Source organism: Somniosus microcephalus, chromosome 15, assembly GCF_052327205.1.
Source record: "Somniosus microcephalus isolate GS21.2 chromosome 15, FLI_Smic_1.0, whole genome shotgun sequence".
Lineage (NCBI taxonomy): Eukaryota > Metazoa > Chordata > Chondrichthyes > Squaliformes > Somniosidae > Somniosus > Somniosus microcephalus.
In genome coordinates this window covers 49,114,311-49,138,195 of record NC_141001.1, presented here as the reverse complement: position 1 = coordinate 49,138,195, position 23,885 = coordinate 49,114,311, and the positions used below count along the sequence as shown (strand labels likewise).

At 45.0% G+C, this 23,885-nt stretch overlaps 1 protein-coding gene across 1 annotated transcript in view; it reads right to left on the bottom strand.

Annotated features, from left to right (window-relative positions):
- dagla (diacylglycerol lipase, alpha) overlaps nt 1-23,885 on the bottom strand; it is a 482,446-nt gene that overhangs the window by 111,649 nt on the left and 346,912 nt on the right. The window contains exons 8-9 of the mRNA XM_086008510.1: nt 10,032-10,166; nt 6,326-6,403 (exon numbers count right to left, since the gene is read on the bottom strand). Coding sequence (XP_085864636.1) covers nt 6,326-6,403; nt 10,032-10,166 — 213 coding nt within the window. The remainder of the gene's footprint in view (nt 1-6,325; nt 6,404-10,031; nt 10,167-23,885) is intronic.

Below are 23,885 nucleotides of genomic sequence, written 5' to 3'. Positions count from 1 at the left end.
TCGATATGCAAGCTGGGGACCACGGCTTTTCCCTCGTGGCGGCTAATGGCGCAGCCATTCGAACTTTCCGAAAGCGGCGGGGCCAAGTCTGTTTCGGCGCTCAGGGCTTCCATTGGGAATTCGTCACGGCCACAGTCTCGCAGGCCATCCTAGGGGCGGATTTTGTGTGTGCCAACGGCCTCCTCGTCGATGTCCGGCACCGCCGGTTGATCAACGCAGCCACCTTCCACTCGATTCCGTGCCACCACGGTACCACCATGGCGCGCTCTATCGCCTGCGCGTTCCCTTCTCCGGATGACTTCACTTGGCTCCTCGGAGAGTTCCCGCAGCTGACCAGGCCCACTTTCTCCTCATCGGCCACGAAGCATGGTGTTGAACATCATATCACCACTACTGGCTCCCTGGTTTATGCACGTGCTAGAAGGCTTGAACCCGGCAAGCTCGCGGCTGCGAAAGCGGAGTTCGACACGATGGAGCGGCTGGGGATATTCGCCGGTCGAATAGTCCCTGGTCTTCGCCTCTCCACACTGTTCCGAAACCGGGCGGCGGCTGGCGGCCATGCGGTGACTACCGACGCCTGAACGACGCCACTACTCCTGATCGGATCCTGCATATTCAGGATTTCTCGGCCCATTTGGCGGGAAATTCTATCTTTTCTAAAGTCGACCTCGTCCGGGGGTATCACCAGGTTCCCGTGCACCCGCAAGACGTCCCGAAAACCGCAGTCATCGCCCCTTTCGGCCTTTTTGAGTTCCTGCGGATGCCGTTTGGCTTGAAGAACGCGGCACAGGCTTTCCAGCGCTTGATGGCCTCCGTGCTCCGAGACCTAAACTTCATCTTCGTCTACCTCGACGACATTCTCATCGCCAGCGCTAGCAAGGAAGAGCACATCTGCTATTTGCGCACCCTCTTTACACGCCTCAGTCAGCACGGTTTGATCATCAACCCGGCCAAGTGCCAGTTCGGCCTGCAGCGGATCGATTTCTTGGGACACCACATAACATCAGACGGCGCCGTCCCCTTACTGACGAAGGTGGAAGCTGTTACCTCTTTCCCGTGCCCGCCAACCGTCAAGGCCCTGCAAGAGTTCCTGGGGATGGTCAATTTCTATCACCGATTCGTCCCTAAGGCAGCTCAGCTAATGCAGCCTTTGTACGGGGCCCTCAAGGGCAAGTTCGGTAAGGATCCAATCAGTTGGACGCCGAGATGGACCAGGCTTTCATCAACACCAAGAGCGCTTTGGCCAACGCAACCATGCTGGCGCACCCACTTCCAGGTGCCACCATCACCCTTACCACAGACGTGTCAGACTACGCCATCGGCGCAGTGCAGGAGCAGTGGGTGAACGGCACATGGCAACCGCTGGCGTTTTTCAGCCGTCAACTACGGAGAAATGAAAGAAAATACAGCACCTTCGATCGGGAGTTGCTGGCCCTTTTTCTAGCCATTCGCCATTTCCGGTTATTAGAAGGACGTCCCTTCACGGCTTTTGTCGACCACAAGCCTCTAACGTTCGCCATGGCCAAGACCGCCGAACCGTGGTCAGCTCGTCAACGACGTCTATTTCTGAATTTACCACGGAAATTCAACATGTGTCTGGTAAAGACAACCTGGTAGCGGATTGCCTCTCCCGCGCGACGGTTCATGCGGTTCACCTTGGGATTGACTACGCCCTCATGGCTGCGTATCAGACCTCGGACCCAGAGGTCCAATCATACAGAACCGTCCCCTCTAGTTTCCAAGCGACCGGCATCAGTTTCCAGGCCGCAGGCACCACGCTCCTTTGCGACGTCTCCATGGGTGTTCCCCGACCTATCGTCCCAGTCGCATGGTGCCGGAAGGTGCTTGACGCCATACACGGGTTGTCGCACCCTGGTATGAAGACTTCACAACGGCTAATGTCGGCGAAGTTCGTCTGGAAGGGTATGCACCTCGATGTCCGTGACTGGGCCAACACCTGCATGGTCTGCCAGAAGGCCAAGGTCCAGCGTCATGTAAAAGCTCCAGTGGCTACGTTCGCTGTTCCGGAGCGTCGTTTCGACCACGTGCATGTGGACCTTGTGGGGCCACTTCCGCCTTCCCATGGTTATACGCATCTCCTCACCATGGCGGACCGCACCACTAGGTGGCCAGAGGCAATTCCTTTGGTTTCCAGCACTTTGGCAGACGTCGCGAGAGCTTTCATCTCCTGTTGGGTTGCTCGTTTCGGGGTACCGGTGGACATCTCCTCCGATCGTGGGCCACAATTTTCCTCGGAGCTCTGGAACGCTGTAGCTCAGGGGCTCGGCACCAAACTTCATCGCACCACCGCCTATCATCCACAGGCGAACGGCCTGTGCGAGCGATTCCACAGGTCGCTTAAAGCCGCCTTACGGGCCAGTCTTCAAGGTGCAGGATGGGTGGACAGACTCCAATGGGTCCTTTTGGGTCTTCGTACGGCGCCCAAAGAAGACCTGCAATCGTCCTCGGCAGAACTCGTTTATGGCCAGCCGCTCCGAGTACCGGGGATTTCCTCCCTTCTCCCACAGAGCCGTGGTCCGCCTCCCAGCAACTCGTCAGCCACCAGGAAGCGGCCAGATGCTTCGCTCCGGTGCCTACATCAAATCACGGCCTACAGAGCTCCCACGTGCCAGCGGAGCTGAAGAACGACGAGTACGTATTTATCCGCCACGACGCTCACCGGGATCCGCTCAAGCCCCCTTACACTGGTCCTTTCCACGTCATCGAATCAGGAGACAAATTCTTTTCGGTCGACATCGGAGGAAAGCCGGATCACATTTCGGTGGACCGGTTGAAGCCAGCTCACTTGGACCTGGACCGCCCAGTCGTCATCGCTCAGCCACTGAAACGTGGCCGACCGCCCGCAGCCGCCGTGCCAGATCAACCACAGCCGCCCGCCAGCTCGACCACACTCGCCGCGCCAGCTCAACCACAACCGCCCGCCAACTCGACCACCGTCCATCAGCTTCCTCTGCAGGGTTACCGAAGTCGCTCGGACAGACTTGTCAGGCCTGCTCAACGCCTCACTTTTGCTGTTAAAGACAATTCTGGGGGGGGCGGGCGCATGTGGCGGAGCCACCAAAGGACTCAGATCGTTTGTATATAATTCCTTTAACAACATGTTAGCTACAGCCTGAGTCTGTATCTTTATTTATGCTGTTTAACTGTACAGAGCATGGTTACTTTAACAGCGCGGCTAAAACGTGATGACATCACGCCGTTCATCACGTGATTCCCCACTGGCGGGAAAATGTGATGACGTCATGACGTCAGCCATGGGACTGCAGGGGCAGTCCTCATGGAGCCTCCAGAGAGAGCAGACCTACATTCGATGTTATCCTGCAGTTTCTTGTTAAAACCTGTTTGTTTCAGTAAAGTTCGTTTTGTTTGATCGCCTGAGTAGAACTCAGTCTTTTAGTTAGGAACCCGTGTTCCTACAACAGCATCTTGTGAGGGTTGAAGGTGCCTGCTTCTGTAAGCATCACTAGTGTCAGGGCAGAGCAACTGGGAATTTGTTGACTACAGCACATTTTCTAACAGAGTTTCCATATATAAATAAAGGAGGACTGCCAGGGATCTATTAGAGCAGTATTAGTTCCACATCATTTCACTACAATGTCATTTTCACAACAGAACGACAAGTGCTGTCAACCAACATCAGAAAATGTTTGAACAGAAATTTATGATCAAAGAATCATAACAGTCTAGGCTCGCACATGAAGAATTGCCACTTGGTTGAGGTACCAGGAAGTTGCTGGTGCCTGTCGGGCCATACCCCAGCAAGGAGTGCATACCTTCAGGGGAGGAAGGGAGAAAAGTGGTGGGGGGGGGGGGGGGGAAGTAAAATATCAAATTCTATTATGTTCTAGCTTCAGCCCTTACCCAAGTACTCGAGTCAAGATTACTATTTTTTCATCAGTTTTCTTTGGAACCTTCCTTTAATTCTGAGTAGCGAATAACTTAAAAATAATAATTTGAACTGAGAATGTGTAAATCCATAACAATTTCCACTACCGATATTCTAAAGTAGAACTTCTGAAATATTAGGTGGTTATAGAACATTTATTTTTTAGTAGGCAATTTCCAATTCCTCCCTAGGGGGAAGTCTAGAACAAGAGGGCATAACCTTAAAATTAAAGCTAGGTCGTTCAGGGATGATGTCAGAAAGCACTTCACACAAAGGGTAGCGCAAAGCTGGAGCTCTCTTTCCCTAAAAAGGTGTTGAGGCTAGGTCAATTGAAAATTTCAAAACAGAGATTGATAGATTTTTGTTAGCTAATGGTATTAAGGGATATGGAACCACAGCAGGGTAAGAGGGAGGACAGGAAAGAACAAAAGGGAAGGTTTGTAACAGGGTGGAAAGCAGGAGGGATTAAATGACAAAAGGGATGATGCAGCAAGACAAAAAGGGGGTGGTAATGGGACAGCAGAATGAACCCTGACCGATTTTACACCATCCCTAGCCCAGGGACAGCAAGGCCAATTGTAGCACTCCAACTCTCGAGAATAGTTAACTCTATATAGATCGGGAATTAAAGCTGGGATCTTCTTGCCTATGCTGCTTATATAGGCATTTACCTACTAAGCCATCACGGTAGCCATTTCTGACTTTAAAAAAAAAGGAATTCGTATTCATTAAAATGCTTTAAGCTATTAAACTCAATGATAAAGCATAACATTACATTAAAAAATTCTAAAGCAACTGAATGATAAAGTACTTACTTCTACTTCTTGCAATTTAGTACAGGAAACTTTGTGCTATCCGGCACCGACGGGACCGAGCTGTTGCCGTCCCATCAAAACTGCCGGACAAACCAGCGCTAATGTTGAAACGTACGGAGATTTTGAGCTCCGTATCTGGCAACAAACCCTGTTGCTTAGCAACAGCTTCTATACAGTCGGCCGTACCTTGCAAGCATCTCTGTAGCTTAGCAACAGCTTCAGCGAGACCTTGCAGAGCCTGACTGGTGAAAAAAAAGCAACGAAAAGAAAAAAAAACTAACGAAACGGCTCCTGATTTTTGCCGGTGGCTCGAGCATTCCGGACAGTTAACCTCCGGATAAACCAAAGTTTCCTGTATTCGCTGCTCACGATGCGGTCTCCTCTACATTGGGGAGACCAAACGCAGATTGGGCGACTGCTTTGCGAAACACCTCTGTTCAGTCCGTAAGGGTGACCCTGAGCTTCCGTTCGCCTGTCACTTTAATTCTCCGCTTCACTCCCACTCTGATCTCTCTGTCCTCGGTCTCTTACATTGTTCCAATGTAGCTCAACGTAAGCTCGAGGAACAGTACCTCATCTTTCGATTAGGCACTTAGTTCAACAACTTCAGACTATAACCCCTGCCCCCATTCTTCAGGCTGTATGATTTTGCCATCCCCATTTGCAACATTTTATCTTTTCTGCCTCCTACCTTGGCACAGAATGTTCCTTCAATTCCTTCCTCCCCCACCCCTCTGCACCTGCTTAAAATCTATTACATCTCCAGCTTTTTCCAGTTCTGATGAAGGGTCCCAGACCTGAAACGTTAACTCTGTTTCTCTCTCCATGGATGCTGCCTGGCCTGCTGAGTGTTTCCAGCATTTTCTGTTATTAGTTCAGATTTCCAGCATCTGCAGTATTTTGCTATTGTATGAATGATAAAGTATGCAGTCTTGATTTGTTCCAATCTAAGCAGTTACACTACATAAGTACTGACTCCAGCAGACAAAGGGGACAGGCAAAAGAAAAGGAATGAATTAGTCGGATTCCTGCATATCTGCTAAAGTAACAGAAGCTGGCCGAGAACAAAGTGTTGAGTCTGCTTGGTCCCAATTTTACTTATCGAAAGGACTTGCCCTCAAAAATGCTCCAGTTTCTGCAACATTGCGTGTGTAACTGAGACCACACTGCCTGCATGTATGGCAAATGCCAGGAGAAATACATTCAACTGAATTGTCACATATTTCGACATGTTAAATGGAGAAGAGACACTTGTAGATCCCTTGTCCTTTGCTGATATGCCTTATAATTTAAAACTGCAAGTTAAAGTCTCAGCCAAATCCTTTATTCCGTTCAAGATCCCCCGTTCGAATACAACAAATACTTGAATGTCTTTGTAACCATTAAAGCAGATAGTGACATAACTACCGAGCCCGATCTCAGAATGCAGGCTTTTACCATGCATTAACGCATCTCTGAGAAAATGGGTTGTCAGAATAAATCATTTATTCATACTTTACTGCCCTTACCCACTTTAGCACAGGCCACATTATACATCGGCACTGGGCCAAAATCTTTTTTTTTTTTTTTTTTTATAAACAGTGCTCAAAAGAACAACACTCACAGCATTCTTCAAATCGAGGTACTTTGTATTTCTGGTGACTGGGATTCCTGATAAAAAGGCCAAAATATCATTGTTTGCCTACAAGAGAGAAAAAGAAAAATTACACAAGTTGTAACGTAATCAGAGAATTCCAAAAACAATGCACTCTTTTCCCCATACCTTCATTTTTGTTGTACTGATGAAGGGCTAGACACAAAATATGACCCTTTTTTTCTTTCAGATGCTGACTTGCTTGCATTTTTCCACCATTTCCTGCATTTTCTGATTTCCAGCCTTCACAATCTTTCTTTTTATAACTTCTGTCCAACATATTAGCCAGCCCATACTATTTTACATTCAAAGCACGGCTTTTCAATGGGTTTATAGGGAGATGATTAAAAAGATTCACAGGGCTTGAGATTAAACATTTCAGCAGCCGTTCTGGTTAAATAATATATACTGGACACAGCCCTTTCCTCCCCCATCCACCAACTTTCGCCCTGCCTTTGCACCAGGCACTGACTAGCGCTGGGGTCTGGTTCCACTGGTGCTGAATGATCTCCAGTGACTCACACAAGTGTCCATTCTTATGAGTCAAGCGTGCGAGTGTTGCAGGCTGATTGATAAGGGGCACCAGAACCTCATCCTGTCCTCACTCAATGCCCACATAAAAGCACTTTCCATCAGATATCAAGCAGAACCTTGGCTAGTCTTGCCCCTCAATATCTGAGGGTCACAAAGCCAACTGTAATACCCCTACTGCTGCCCCAGCTCAGACCAACTAACTCAGCACACACTGGAAACCAAATCAGGGCTTTTTGAGCTGTATTTGATTCAGCTACATGGTGCATTTACCAACATTTCCCCAACAGTATGATCTCCTAATATCAGTAAACATGGCAGAGGACTAGAAATTCTAGATCAATTGAGAAATGCACTTCAGAATTTTAAGGGAAAAAGAGATAAAAAGACTTGCATTTATATAGCACCTTTCACGACTTCAGGATGTCATAAAGCACTTTACAGCCAATGAAGTACTTTTGGAGTGTAGTTACTGTTGTAATGTAGGAAACACGGCAGCCAATTTGCACACAGCAAGCTCCCACAAACAGCAATGTGATAATGACCAGATAATTTGTTTTTTAGTGATGTGACTGAGAGATAAATAAGACTAGTTCCGTCTATAATTTTTTCCAGTACCAATCTGCAACTGGTAACACAAGGGTCCATTGTAAAATGAAATTAGCACCTCTGGAATAATGTGTGGAATTTACACTGGATCTGTACCTTCAACACCTGTGTGCAGATCTGTTAATATGTGCAACAGCTGCACCAGTATAAACCTTGCATTTGACCAATGTATAACCAGCAAGAAAAAAATAAACAGCAGATATTCAGTTGGATTGCACCAAGGAAGAAATGTTGCATTTATGATCTCAGCTGTATCTTGGGAGGTGATATCACAAGTTGCTTCCACATGGGAGCGGGGAGCGAAAATGAATGGCAAGTTTCTTCAGAGTGTTAACAGATTTCGTTGTGGCCACTTTGAAACACTAATTATGTTAAGAAACAGAGCAACTAGGTGTAGGGAATATGTGATGTCGAAAGACTTAGGAATGTGAGTTAGGAAAACAGAAAACAAAAACTAAACTTTCCGCCTCCCTAACTGATATTTCGGCAGGTCCAGGGTGGGCGGAGGCAGAAGCCTACTTGGGGATGCATTCCACCACACACCGCCTCCCTGCCACTTTCAGGGGATGATCCTGTTGGGGCACAATACAGTCACCCATAAGTAGACAGATGTAGGATACCAATATGCAAATGAGGAAAACACAACCCAGCGGCCTGCCATAGCAAGTCTTTGCCTTCAGACTGATATGACTCCCCAGCAGAGGCCGGGGAGCCCACCTTCAAAACGCAAATGACCCCAGTGCTAGAAATACAGCCAGGGTCAGGAAACCATCTCTGGGCAGATAGAAGTCCGAAGAGTACTGCGTCCCATATCAACAGGAGGGCAGAAAGCCTAGATCAAGGGCTTTGTAAACACTGCCCAGTGTCGACCCCAAAAACACACAGAATCCATTGTCTACCCCAAATCACAAAGAACCTAAGGAAGTGGTATCAAGTCACTTAGAAAATCATAATATGATTCGGCAGAGTCAACATGGTTTTATGAAAGGGACAAATTTATTAGAGTTTTTTGAGGATGTAACTAGCAGGGTAGATAAAGGGGAACCAGTGGATGTAGTATATTTGGATTTCCAAAAGGCATTCGATAAGGTGCCACATATAAGGTTATTACACAAGATTAGGGCTCATGGGGTTGGAGGTAATATAGTAGCATGGATAGAGGATTGGTTAATGGAGAGAGAACAGAGAGTAGGGATAAACAGATCTTTTGCAGGTTGGCAGGCTGTAACTAGTGGGGTGTCACAAGGATCAGTGTTGGGGCCTCAATCTATATTAATGACCTAGATGAAGGGACTGAGTGTAATGTATCCAAGTTTGCTGATGATACAAAGCTAGGTGGGACAGTAAACTATGAGGAGAACACAAACAGTCTGCAAAGGGATATAGATAGATTAAGTGAGTGGGCAGTAAGTCGGCAGATGGAGTATAATGTAGAGAAATGTGAGGTTATTCACTTTGGTAGGAAGAATAGAAAAACAGAATATTTTTTAAATGGAGAGAAACTTTCAAATGTTGGAGTTGAGAGATATTTCGGTGTCCTCATGCAAGAAACACAGAAAGCTAGCATGCAGGTACAGCAAGTAATAAGGAAGACATGTTGGCCTTTATTGCAAGGGGGTTGGAGTACAAGAGTAAGGAAGTCTTGCTACAATTGTACAGGGCCTTGGTGAGACCACACCTGGAGTACTGCGCACAGTTTTGGTCTCCTTATCTATGGAAGGATATACTTGCCTTGGAGGCGGTGCAACGAAGGTTCCTGGGATAAGGGGGCTGTCCTATGATGAGAAATTGTGTAGAATGGACCTATACTCTCTGGAGTTTAGAAGAATGAGAGGTGATCTCATTGAAACATACAAGATTTTGAAGGGGGTTGACAGGGTAGATGCTGAGAGGTTGTTTCCCCTGGCTGGAGTGTCTAGAACTAGGGGGCATAGTCTCAGGATAAGGGGTAGGCCATTTAAGACGGCAATGAGGAGGAATTTTTTCACTCAGAGGGTTATTAATCTTTGGAATTCATTGCCGCTGATGAGTATATTCAAGGCTGAGATAGATAGATTTTTTGGACTCTAGGGGAATTAAGGGATATGGAGATCAGGCGGAAAAGTGGAGTTGAGGTTGATTATCAGCCATGATCTTATTGAATGGCGGGGCAGGCTTGAGGGGCCATATGGCCTTATTTCTTATGTTCTTAACCCATTGTCTACCCCAAAATACACAGAGCCCACTACCTACCCCAAAATAGCAAACCCATTGCCTACCCCAAAACACACAGAACCCACTGCTTACCCCAAAACATAGAACCCATTGCCTACTCCAAAAACAAACAGAACCCACTGCCCACCCCAAAACAAACAAGAACTCGCTACCCATCTTTAAATGCACAGAACCTATTCCCTATCACAAAACACCCATTGCTTACATCAAAACATATACGTATAATCATTGCTTGCACTGATTATATAACACTGAGCCCATTTGTTACATCAAAACACAAGGCTCATTGCCTACTCCAAAACACAGAGAACCCATTGCCTACCTCATCCAAGACAGCAAATCGCTTGGCCCTCTGTCTCTGACGTAACAATACAAGGCCAGCAATGATGTCAGAGGGCACGATGTCCAAGTCTCGGAAGAACTCAGCAAACAGAAAAGCAACTTCAGAATAGGCATCCTGTGAAACAGAAACAAAGCTGATAATAGAAAAATAAAAATCTTAGATCAGTTAGCTTATGTTAAAAGGGACGCTTCCTTCACATAAAAGTGTGTAGGATGCCTTATTTAGTCTGGGGAGGGAGAAACACTGCACCTGTTACAAGCCATTTTTGTTAAGTCCGTGAATGATTGAGACACGGACTAGCAGGAGAGAAACAAAGAACTTTACTGGTGAAAGGCATAAACGAATCTAACAAAACAGAGGCTCTCTAGCACCTTTTATACAGGGGTGGTCACTGCCGGTACTGCAGTCTGAGACCAGTTATTCAAGTTACATACACAACAATTCCTCCCCTTTTAGATAAACAGTACATAACATTCATTTAACAACTAATGATAACGAATTACAATCACAATTACTGTTGCTAGATACATTGGTTAAGTTTAAGCAATTATAAGTTCAGTCTTTGAGGAGACTTCCTGATTCTGTCTGGATAACGCCTCTTTGGGGTATCAGGTTCTTCTGGCAATGTTGAGTCGGAATCAATGTCATTGTTTGGTTCATCTGCTTCCAATATTACCGGGTCTGCGGTAGCTGCAATTGGAACGTCGATTTCATTACCAGGTGTATCAGATCGTGGTGTGGAGTTGACGTTTTCCAGTGACTCTAGAATCTGGTCAGCATGTCGTCTTACAATGCTCTCCCCAACGTCCACGGTATACATGAGAGGTCCTTGTCGTGTACAAATCGTCCCTGGCTGCCATTTCTCAGTGCGGTAGTCCCGGGCCAAAACTGGTTGACCTATCTTAAAACTCCTGGTGGGCCTTTCATTCATATTCTGAAACTGCCTGTTCTCCACATCTCTTCGGACGTTTGGCTTAACCAAATCCAAGCGGCATCGTAGTCTTCGATTGAAGAACATCATGGCTGGAGTTTGGTTGGTAACCGCATGTGTCGCATTCCGGTAGGCAAACAAGAAGTTGTCCACCTTGTGTTGTAGGGGTATATCTTCATTACACATTGCCTTGATAGCCTTCTTGAATGTTTGGACAAACCTCTCGGCCAATCCATTAGTGGCTGGATGATATGGGGCAGATGTGTAATGCTTAACACCATTGTTCTTTAAGAACCTCCAGAACTCTTCAGACACAAACTGTGGTCCATTGTCAGAGCAAATCTGTTCAGGCAGCCCATTTCTGGCGAATATGGTTCGTAAAACTGTGATAGCTTTTTCCGTGGTGGTTGAGGACATTTTTATTACCTCTGGCCACTTTGAATGTGCATCCACCGCAATTAAAAACATCGAGTCCATGAAGGGACCAGCAAAATCAATGTGCACCCTTTGCCATGGAGATGAGGGCCACTCCCATGGATGCAAAGGAGCTTGTGGTGGGGCGTTTTGGACCTTCTGGCATCCTGCACAGCTCTTGGTCATCTCTTCGATTTCTCTATCGATTCCCGGCCACCACACAAATGCTCTGGCTAAGCTCTTCATTTTTACCCCACCCAGATGACCCTCATGAAGCTCATTGAGCACTCTATCCGTCAACTTAGGTGGAATTACTACTCTGGATCCACACATCAAGGTTCCTCTGCACACTGACAGCTGTTCTCTTCTCGGCGAGAATGCTGGCAGCAGTGGTTCGCCATGTGCCGGCCATCCCTTCACCGTTAAATCATAGACCCGTGATAGTGTCGGGTCATTCCGTGTTTCCTTTTCTATGTTTGCATTCGTCACAGGGAGACATTCGACTATTGTCGAGTGGAATAACTCCATTGGATCCACTGCAAGGTCGTCTTCTTCCACCGTCGGCAACGGTAGACGTGACAATCCATCAGCATTTCCATGCTGTTTAGTTCCTTTGTACTCGATGTCATATTGGTGTGCCCCTAGGAAAAGGGACCATCTCGGCAGCCGTTGTGCTGTCATTATCGGTACGCCCTTCTGAGGGTTGAAAATGGAGACAAGAGGTTGATGATTGGTTAGTAGAGTAAATTTTTGACCGTGCAGATAGTGATTGAACTTCTTCACCCCCCACACTAGGCTGAGGGCCTCTCTGTCAATCTGGGCGTAGTTACGCTCGGCAGAAGTTAACGAGCGTGACGCAAAAGCTATCGGCCTCTCCGAACCATCAAGGAATTTATGTGACAGTACCGCCCCAATGCCGTAGGGAGACGCATCACACGCCAGCCTGATTGGCAGTGCTGGGTTGTAGTGAGCCAATACTTCCTTTGAAGTGATTAAGTCCTTACTCTTCTGAAAAGCACGCTTACAATCATCGCTCCATCTCCATGCTACCCCTGTTCGTAGCAGGGCGTTCAGTGGGTGCAGAACTGTCGACAAATTCGGCAAAAACTTATGATAGTAATTCACCAACCCGAGGAATGACCTCAGCTGCGACACATTTTCAGGCGCTGGGGCCTTAACAGCCGCTTCAATTTTGTCAGGGGACTTATGTAACCCCTCTTCATCAATCACGTGGCCACAATACGATATCTGTTTCTTAAAAAATTCGCACTTGGGGCGGTTGGCTCGCAGCCCATGTTCCCGTAGTCTAGTGAGCACCTGTTCTAGGTTGTTAAGGTGTTCACTGTCATCTTCACCTGTTACAAGGATGTCGTCCAAGTAACACTGAGTCCCCGGAATCCCTTGCAGGACTTGTTCCATTGCTCTTTGCCATATCGCCGGAGCCGATACTACTCCGAATACCAATCGATGATACTGGTAAAGACCTTTGTGAGTGTTTACCGTGAGATACTTCCTAGAGGACTCTTCAACCTCCATCTGCAAATATGCTTGTGCTAGGTCAATTTTTGTAAAATGCTTCCCTCCAGACAGCGAGGCGAAGATGTCTTCTATCCTTGGAAGAGGATATTGTACTGTGCGAAGGACAGGGTTCACCGTCACCTTGAAATCCCCACAGATGCGAATCTTCCTTGGCTCTCCGGACTTATTGGTTAACGTTTTCTTCATGACAGGAACGATGGGTGTCGCCCACTCGCTCCAGTCGACCTTAGACAACACGCCAGCCTTCTCCAGATTCTCCAGCTCTACGTCGACAGCTGGGCGAATTGCATATGGTACCGGTCTTGCTTTGAAAAACTTGGGAACTGCATTCTCTTCTATTTTTATCGAGGCGGTTACGCCTTTAAGCGTGCCCAGTTCTTGTTGAAATACCTCTTTGGCGTTAGCTAAGATTGTTGACAATCGTCCAGGAGTGACGTCTTCATCTTTTTTACCGTCCACCGTCATTGCATGAATGGAATGCCAATCTAAGTTTATCTTCCTGATCCATTCCCGTCCCAATAACGGTGGTCCACCATTTGGCAGTATGTAGAGATACAATTTCCGTATTTTCTTGCCATTGTATTCGACAGGCACCCTTATTTTTCCTCTGGGGTATACTTTTTGCCCCGTATACGTCGTCAAGACGATGGATGTCTCTCTCAAGGGTATGTGTGAAAATAGCCGCTCGCAGTCTCGTCGGTTCATGATGGTTAGCGCTGATCCTGTATCCAATTCCATTTTAACTTGGGACCCTGCTATCGTGAGAGTGACCCAAATGGTTCGGTGATCCTCTTTTGCGATTACATTGTGAAGTTTGAGACAGCTTAGTCTTCGGTTTCCGGATTCACTATCGCTCATCTGGTCTTCGGAACTACTGTCCGTCATCTTTTGTACTTTCTTGTACGGTTCCTTAGTAGCCTTTTTGTTGTCGCTGGTCTTCTTCCCAGACCTACAAACTCGTGCAATGTGTCCAATCTTTCCGCATTGTCTGCATATTTTGTCTTTGGACCAGCAGTCCTTCTGGTCATGGTTAGTTCTGCCGCAGCGATAACATTTTGCAAATCCCCGTGTCATTTCGTGGGTGCCGTATTCCTGTGGTTTTTGTTGAATTTCTGCAGCTCCCCTGGCTGCTGCTTCATACGATATTGCCACGCTGAAAGCCTTATCTAGCGTCAGCTCTTTTTCTGCAAGTAACTTCTTCTGTGTTCCTTCACTCAGGAGTCCACAGACAAATTTGTCCCGTAGGGTATCTGCCAGTCCTGCTCCGAACTGGCAGTGCTTTGATAGCTTGCGTAGTTCCGTAAGATACTCAGCATTGCTCTCATCTTTGTGCGGAGTTCTCCTGTGGAATTTAAATCTTTCTGCTATCAACAGCGGTGCAGGGTTTAAGTGCTCCTGTAGAACAGCAACAATTTCGTTAAAACTCTTCGCCTTCGGTTTGGCTGGAGTAATCAGGTCCCGCAATAGGCCGTACGTTCTAGCGCCCATTAAGTTTAACAATACCGATGCCTTTTTCCCCTCCGCTATATCGTTTGCCTCGAAATATACCTCTACTCTTTCCACATACGTGGTCCAGTCCTCTAATGTATTGTCAAAAGCAGTGATACAGCCAGTCTTCGGCATCTTGCAAATCTAAAATGGCGCCTCCCGCGCTTTGCCTTCTTCTCCGATTTAACAAAATGGCGCCTCCCGCGCTTTTCCTTCTTCCCCGCTGTTGTTAGCGCTGCTTTCCACGGTTTCCTGCGCGTTAAATATTAATTCGTTTTCTTTTATTATCTTCCCGTCGTGGAGCGGACCCTCTGGGACACTTCCCTCCCTCTTCGGAGGTCCGAACGCTGCCCAGCTTCGAAACACCGGCCGCGCCCTGTATGCTCCACCCTCTCTCTCTCTCTCCTTGCTTCCCGACTCGCTGCCCGGCCCCGTTGCAGCCCAGGAAGGATCAGAGCACTACCTGCCACCAGCCCGATTAGCTGGGAAACCACGGACTGAGGAACCCAGCCTGGCTCTGGACAATCTCTCCTGCAAGTTTTGAAATCGATGATTGACGGTCGACGCCCGTTTCTCGAGTTTCAATGGCCTATTTTTTTTTTTTTCTTTCTTCTGGCTCCGACCTTCAACACGTCGTCGGAGCTGCTGCTGAGTTGCAGGTAAGTTCGTTTCTAACTCGTCGCCAGTGTTAAGTCCGTGAATGATTGAGACACGGACTAGCAGGAGAGAAACAAACAGAACTTTACTGGTAAAAGGCATAAACGAATCTAACAAAACAGAGGCTCTCTAGCGCCTTTTATACAGGGGTGGTCACTGCCGGTACTGCAGTCTGAGACCAGTTATTCTCTTAAAGGTACATACACAACAATTTTTATCACAATGACATCACTCTAAAGGGATGCAATCATGTCTTTCAACAAAATTTATGTTGCTGTATTATGTATTTATGAACAAAAGAAAAAAATAATTTGCTGAACACTTTTTCCACAAAATCACTGCAAAGGAGGACACTGTCCAGTCAGAAGAACCTGTTTTTAGCTTTTTAAAAGTAAAAGTGGCTCATTCCACTTAGACATTTTCCAAAATGTGTATACTGTTCTTCCTTCCATTTCGCCTCCTTTTCCTGCATTTCCTCCACCCTGAATAAAAGTGTAAATGTGACATTGTGAAACTGCCACCCTGATCACACTGAGCTTGAAACTTTCAGATTGGAGATTGAACCATGGTACAGTAAACTCTTTCATATCCGGCACCGACGGGACCGGGATGGTGCCAGTTGATTAAAAGTTCCAGATAAGAGGTATTTTTAACACAAAAAAAACCCAGTGACTAACTCGGCCACCGCGGGAAACTCGGACTCGGAAAAACGAAAAATGGATCGATTCGGCAAGATTACCGGCTATCTATTTTGCCGGATATTAAAGAATTCCGGTTGATTAGGTGCCGTTTAAACGAGAGTTTACTGTACGATGTAGAATCATCGAAAGTTACAGCACGGAAGGAGGCCATTACGGCCCATCGTGTCCACGCTGGCCAACAAAGAGCTATCCAACCTAAACCCACTTCCCAGCTCTTGGTCCGTAGCCCTGCAGGTTAGAGCATCCCAAGTGCACATCCAAGTACTTTTTAAATGTGGTTAAGGTTCCTGCCTCTACCACTCTTTCAGGCAGTGAGTTCCAGACCCCCACAACCCTCTGGGTGAAGACATTTCCCCTCAAATCCCCTCTAAACCTTCCCCCAATTACTTTAAATCCATGCCCCCTGGTTTCTGACCCCTCTGCTAAGGGAAATAGGTCCTTTCTATCCACTTTATCTGTGCCCCTCATAATTTTATACACCTCAATAAAGGTCTCCCCTCAGCCTCCTCTCTTCCAAGGAAAACAGACCCAGCCTATCCAGTCTTTCCTCATAGCTAAGATTCTCTACTCCCGGCAACATCTTTGCAAATCTCCTCTGTACCCTCTAGTGCATCTTTCCTGTAATGTGGTGACCAGAACTGCACGCAGTACTTTAGCTGAGGCATAACTAGTGTTTTATACAGTTGAAGCATAACCCCCCATCTCTTATATTTTATGCTAAGGCTAATAAAGGCAAGCATTCTATATGCCTTCTTAACCACCTTATCCACTTGGCCTGCTACCTTCAGGGATCTGTGAACATGCACGCCAAGGTCCCTTTGTTCCTCTACACTACTCAGTGTCCTACCATTTAATGTGTATTCCCTTTCCTTGTTAGCCCTCTCCAAATACATTACCTCACACTTCTCCAGATTGAATTCCATTTGCCACTGTTCTGCCCACCTGACCAATTTATTGCTATCTTCTTGCAGTCTACAGTTCCATTCTTCAGTATCAACCACACAGCCGATTTTAGTATCATCTGCAAAATTCTTAATCATACCCCCTATATTCAAGTCAAGATCGTTGATATATACCACAAAAAGCAAGGGACCTAGTACTGAGCCCTGCGGAACCCCACTGGAAACAGCCTTCCAGTTACAAAAACACCCATCAACCATTACCCTCTGCTTCTTGTCTCCGAGCCAGTTTTGAATCCAACTTGAAACTTTGCCCTGGATCCCATGGGCTTTTAACTTCGTGACCAGTCTGCCATGTGGAACCTTATCAAAAGCCTTGCTAAAGTCCATATACACTACATCAAACACACTACCCTCATCTACCCTCCTTGTGACCTCCTCAAAAAATTCAAATCAAGTTTGTCAGGCACGACCTTCCCTTAACAAATCCGTGCTGACTATCCTTGATTAATCCGTGTCTTTTTAAATGAAGATTTATCCTGTCCTTCAGAATTGTTTCCAATAACTTTCTCACCACCGAGGTTAGCACAGGCGCTTTTACATTGCGCAAGACCCTGGCCAAGCTCATGTGGGTCAAATGTAAAATTACTGAAACTCACCAAGACTAAGTGCCTAGAAGACTCATTTTTAGTGGGTCTTTAGAGCCACTGATCTTAGCAATTACTGGCAGTTTTACATTTGGTTTTCAGCTAGCTGCATGAGACCAGCACATCAGGAACCTAGTGGCAGAAGTACAACAGCAATTTAGAGAATGCCTAAAAAAACTAAATCAGACTTCAGGATTGCAAATGTCATAAGTTCATATACTGATAATTTGCATGAGGACCAATAGTTCTAACGGAGGGCTTTCATTGCTACTATGGATGTTGGAATATCTCTAGCTTTATGTTACACATATATATTTGGAGAACTCCCCTGTTCTTTGAAGTGTGCCATGGGATAAGAGTACACAAACTATTCCCTCAGTTTATATCTCATCCGAAAGACAGCATCGCTGATAGTGCAGCACTCCCTCAGTACTGCTGGAGTGTCAGCCTAGATTATGTCCTCAGGTTTCTTGAATGGGACTTGAACCCACAACCTTCTGATGCAGAGGCAAGAGTACTACCACTGAGCCGAGGCTGACGCCTGATAGTGTTATTTTGTTTTCTAGCAAGAGTACGCACTCTCAAATTTCACAGAACAGCAGAGAAAAACAGAAAAGGCAAGATGAAAGAATGGGAGAGAGAGAGAAAAAGACTGGGAAAAGAAGGTACTAGAAATGAGGGGATCGATTAGTATTGGTTGTTTGGCTATATCAGCTCATATGACAGATGCAACTGGTCACTTTTAGCTACATTTATGGTTTTCACTGTGAGGTACATGGCTTCCATTAGTATTGACCATTTTGGCACATCAGTACTAAACAACTTGGGAAACAAAAACATCAGGCAGTGCATTGGTGGAAAATACAAAAACAACAGATTCATGCCTGGACCTGGGCTAATGAGTGAATTCTCACTCTTCATGGATGCACTTTAGCAGGATGAGACACTCTTGGAAAAGTCTGAACATTCAAGTTTTGAGGTCTGTGTGGGGGTGCTTACAATGCAAGCAGGATGGATATTGCAGGTATAGTCTGCATGCTTAACTTTTGAGGGATGTGGTATAATCTCACTTACTGTGAATGCACTGTATTGCAGCCGATAGTCTGTTGGGACTGTCTGCAATTTGAAGATCTGGCCACAGATGTATTTATCTGCCAATTTAACCCTGTAATATTTGGGCAGCCTCAAATAGGAGGCTAGATCTTTTTTTTTTTAAAGCTCCGATACTGTCAAATGTCATTACTGTGACACACACACATATATACACACACATATGCCACACACACACACACACAAACTGCTTTACATGTTCTTTATAGTTTCACTTATTTTTTTCCGAACAATCACAAGTGATGTTGCCAGAAACCATGTTAATCACCACCTCTCCAGCAGCCTGCATCTAATTGGCTGTCTACTGTCTCCATGACAAGCACACAGCGACAGCTCCATTTTATTGTACTCACAACAAATGCTATTTTGGGATTTTAATTGTAGGAGTAGAAATAATTTGGAAAAGCACACCTGTTCCTGGGACAACTAACCAGAAAGTAATCAACTCATCCTAATTAAATTTGATCTGTCTCAGTTGCAGTCACGTACAATTTTACAACATGGAAAAAATTTGCCTTTGCAGGTCACAACACAGCATGAAGGTTATGTAATTTAGCTCCTATTTTGCCCTGTACAGCATGGTCTGAATAATGTGATTCTCACCTATTTGTCTTGCTGAAAGGAATCAAATCAATACACTCAGGCTTATTTGACAATTTTATTTTTCTCATCTCTGCCTGAAGGTCAACCGTTGCATGACAGATTATCGTTAATGTAAGAATAGTGAAGCATTCTTCAAGTATGTCAGGAGTAAACAAAGGGTGCAAAGAGGGATTGGTGCACTAAAAATTGACAATGGGAAGGTAATGGCTGAAGATGGAGACAAAAGCAAAATACTGCGGATATTGGAAATCTGAAATAAAAACTGAAAATGCTGGGAACACTCCGGTAAGGCAGCACTCCTGCCCTCTCTCCCGTTTGTTCTTTTCCTGCCCCAACTTTCTCTGGCGCTGTAATTGCTCAAATGCTGTTCCTTTCTAACATCTTTCAGTTCTGATGAAAGAACAGTGACCTGAAATGTTAACTCACTCTCTCTCTCCACAGATGTTAACTGACCTGCTGATTGTTTCCAGCATTTTTTTGTTTTTATCTCTGAAGACAAAGAAATTGTTGAAGTATTTATTGGTTATTTTTTTTTAATAGTGCTCACAAAAGAAATAGGGAGAGAAATTCCACAATTGGGGGAAGAGTTCAAAGGCAAATATAGACTGAAAATGCTTTCAATCACAAGAGAAGACATATTGGGGAGATTGCTAAACTTTAAGGTGGATAAGGCTCCTGGCTCTGACAACTTTCATCCTGGGGTTCTAAAGGAATTGGCTCGAACGATTGGGAGTTCACTTGCGGATATTTTTCAAAGTAAATGGAACCCCCACAAGCATATTAGGAATCCTCCTTGCTGATTGGAGGACCGGGCCCATGTGATCCCAGGGACGCTTCCAAACCACCTGCTTCCCTGGGATCTGGCCTAATCCCAGAGGATAGGAAAATTGAATATGTGATTCCCATCATCAAGAAATTGGGTGAGGAAATTATAGACTTGTGCACCTTACATTTACTGTTGGGAAAGTGTTTGATATATTATGAGTGATAACATATGGGAGCAGCTTGAGAGTTTTGAGCTAATCCGAGACAGTCAGCATGGTTTTAGGAGTCAGGCATCATGCTTGACTAATGCATGAATATTAAAAGAGGACGACTCTGCAGTATGCAATAATAGTCTGATGGGACACTGAGTTGAGATGTATTTGAATGGGCCAGAATTTGTGGTTGGAGATGTACATTCGGAGTATGCCTCCGACCCGATAAAAAAATCCACATTTACCTTCAGGCTCCCAGGCTTTGGAGACTTCAGCTCCTGGGGCTGCCGGCGTACGCCTGTGTAAAGGAAGCGTCCCTGGGATCACGTGGGCCCGGTCCTCCAATCAGCAAGGAGGATTCCTAATATGTTTTAGGGATTCCATTTACGATTGAAATCCCCATAAACATAAGTGAATCCCCAAATAATTTATACAACTGGAATAAAAATGTTTCCATTTTCAAATTTAATTAAAAGTAATTTTTGAAAAGTAATGCTAAACCAGGCCAAAATTTACATAAACTAATTTGAAATGTTTGTGCATGATTTTTTATTTTTAAACTTTTAATTTAAGATTTATATTAACCCTTATGCTGGTGAAAGCAGGCGTAAGGGTTATGTGGGCATCTGCCAGGCAGGAGTTGGGCAAATCTGTGCCAGCGAAAGTGATTTTTGAGTCGGTGCGGTAGATCTCCTTGACAGATCGTAAGCTCTGGGTTTTCGCGCATTCGGAAACCTGGAACTTGCAGGGCCTGTCTGAAGCCTTATGACGGCATACGTCGTCATCGGGAACACAAATTCCAGGCCAATAATTGCAATGGTGACTGCTGTGCCCACCCAATGTGTAACTGAGCTGTAGGGACTAGAATGGTTCCAGGTTCAATCCCTCATCTGTGTTGTGTTAGTTTACTTCAGCCAGTAGGGCCACTACAATTGACCTTAGTGGTCATAGACTAGAGTGAGAAGAAGAAAATAAAAATTGCCCAGCCCCCTGGTTCAAATTGTTATACAGTGATGCCTGCTGAAAAATGCACGATTGGATGCTAGGTTGTGATAAGAGTCAGACTTGCCCATGCCATCCATAAAAAAAAAGTCAACATTCATTGTCCAAATGCTCATATGAAGAATGATCATTTAACAAGGTACCAAAAGGAGACCAGTGACAGTGACCAGAATAAAGCAGTGCATTCAGAAATGGGAATAAAGGTGGGACCTTGAAAACATGAGTACTAAGAAAGAACTTGCATTTATATAGTGTCTTACCACATCTTCAGGGCATCCCAAAGTGCTTCACAGCCAATGGATTAGTTTTGAACTGCACTGACTATATGTGTGCAAACAAGGAAGCCAATCTGCACCCAGCAAAGTCCCACAAAGAGCAAACTATTGAATATATTTTTGGTAGTGTTGTTTGAGGAAAGAATAGTGGTAAGCAAGGTTCCCGCTAAGCTGCACGCAGCCGCGCAATAATTTGAAAGGTCCTGCGCAGGCCGTTCATCGGCTGTGACATTGTAAATACCGCACCTGCGCAGAAATTTAAAGGGACCGCGCATTAAAAGAAACAGGCTGCGCAAAACAAAGTGCAGCTTACAGGGAACATTGGTGGCAAATACACCAGGAGAATGCCCTGCTCTTTTTTGTCCACTTGAGCTGGCAGACTGTGCCTTGGTCCAATACCTCGTCCAAATGTTTTTTTACTTCTGACAATACATCGCTCCCTCAGTACAATACTGAAGTTATCAGCCTACAATATGTGCTTAAGTTCATAATGAGGTTTGAATGCACAATACTGAGGTACCAGGATTTGCACTCTGAAGTAAAAACAACATGAAAATCTCTATGAATTGTTTGAATCCAAAACAGCTCAAACTGAAACCAAGGTGTAAAATAATGATTACCTCCAGTGTATTATGGAGTTTAGGCAACTCTTCATATTCTAGTGTCACAATGTTAGAAAGCACATCAGAAATTCTATTTTATTTATCTATTACTACAAGTCTGACTCCTCAGGTTGGCAGTCAATACAGTACTGGTGAGCACGTGTCTGATCACACAAAGTGCGAGCAAATCATCGGAAACTCAAGAACACTAACGCATAATGGGCACTTGCGCCTGGCACATGCACTGTATGCTCCAAGTTCCTGAGGAAGTCAGAATGGCAAATTGTGTGAAACCAATAAAACTTAGTCATTGTGACTAAAACAACATTAGTGTGTCTGATTCATACCCGTAGGGTAGGTACAGTAAGGAGCAAGAGGGTTGCAAAATGGAACTGCAGATACCTCAATACAAAGTTACAAGGTGAATCAAAGAAAGAGCACGCAGCACAGAGAGAAACATTGTACGGTCCAAGAATGAGAAAGAGGGAAATGGACAGAAGAGCAATTAAAAAAAACTGATGAAAATTGAAAGGTGGTGAGTGAGGTTGAAAAATAAGATGAAAGAACAGAAACATCACAAGACTTCTATTTATTACAGATTTACCACGGGCTTTTTTTTTTATTTATTAAGTTTATCTTTTGCCATCTCGGCACACAGATAGTGCAAGTTGGAAAGAATTGAGCTCGAGAGACTTGCAAACTGCCCATAACATAATTACACACATTTGTCTTACTGTCATTTAGCATCTTTAACTTCACTTCTTTTGAGCTCTAGTTATCATAGTCAGCTTCTTTTATGAACTGGTCAGAGCAAATCCCTGCTGTTCTCACGAAGAGCGTATATGTGGAATGTTGACTGTCTGTTCTCTCCGCATATACTGATTGACTGCTGCATATTTCCAACTTCTGTTCAGGTTTCAAGCATCTGTAGTATTTTGCTTTTTACTTGTATATAGTTCTCACTCTTGCACAAATCACCCTAAGTACATATCTACATTAAAGTGCTGGTATTAGGAAAGTACCTCTTTACTGGGGACCTGGCACCCTCTACCCTGTTTACATTCACACCTGGTGCTGTCCTCCATCAGGCTTCAAGCAGAAGTGCAGCCAGAAAATCCAGCAACAGCTCATAAAAGCCAAGAAAAGTGAGTATTTGCTGCCACAATGTAACTAGGGCAGTTTATATGTCTAACTGCGAGAGTGAGAAAGGAGTACATTTATCATTGGTTGCCATTTTTAGATGCAAGTAACCAACTATTTGCCATTTAGCAGAATTGCAACTGTTCGATTGCTTCATAAGGTGTCTTTTGATCACAAAATATATAGAGATGAGCAAATCAATTCAGGCAATCCCAATTCCCACCCAGAAAGAACCTAGTATCCCAATCACAACATCCGATTGTTTCTTTAGCCTCCACTACCCTAACCAAAAGTCAATTCCACGTGTGATCACTATTCATGCAAAGAACTTAACTGAATTTGCTTTATTCCATTTGGAAACTGCCCGCTTGTTCATCTTGTCAGTTTAATTTGAAGTCATGTTCAAGATTGATAATCATGCAGAAGAAAAATTCCAGGAACAACGGAATTTCAAGCAGGAAAATAAAGCAATCAAAAACTGGGAGGCCCGAGTAAGTACGAAGGTTCAAGCTAGCTTATGTGTGTGCACGACAGTGTGTGTGTGTATATATAGGGGAGGGGACAAGTGCTCCTGCTGTTTGACTTACTAGAATGCACTTACTACCTTTTTTGTAGCTAGTATTCAGGAATTATGTTATAACAGGTTTTATTAATGCAAATGCTTTATTGAAATTCAAATATGCACTCCAGCGAACTATATTTTAAAAATCAAAAGCAGATTTTGTTCATTTAAACACTTTAAAAATAGTAGAATATATGCAGGTCTTTATTCTACAGTTCTAATTCGTCCCATTGTATAACTTAATTAAATACGTATCACAGTAGCCCAACAAAATGTATGGCCGGAA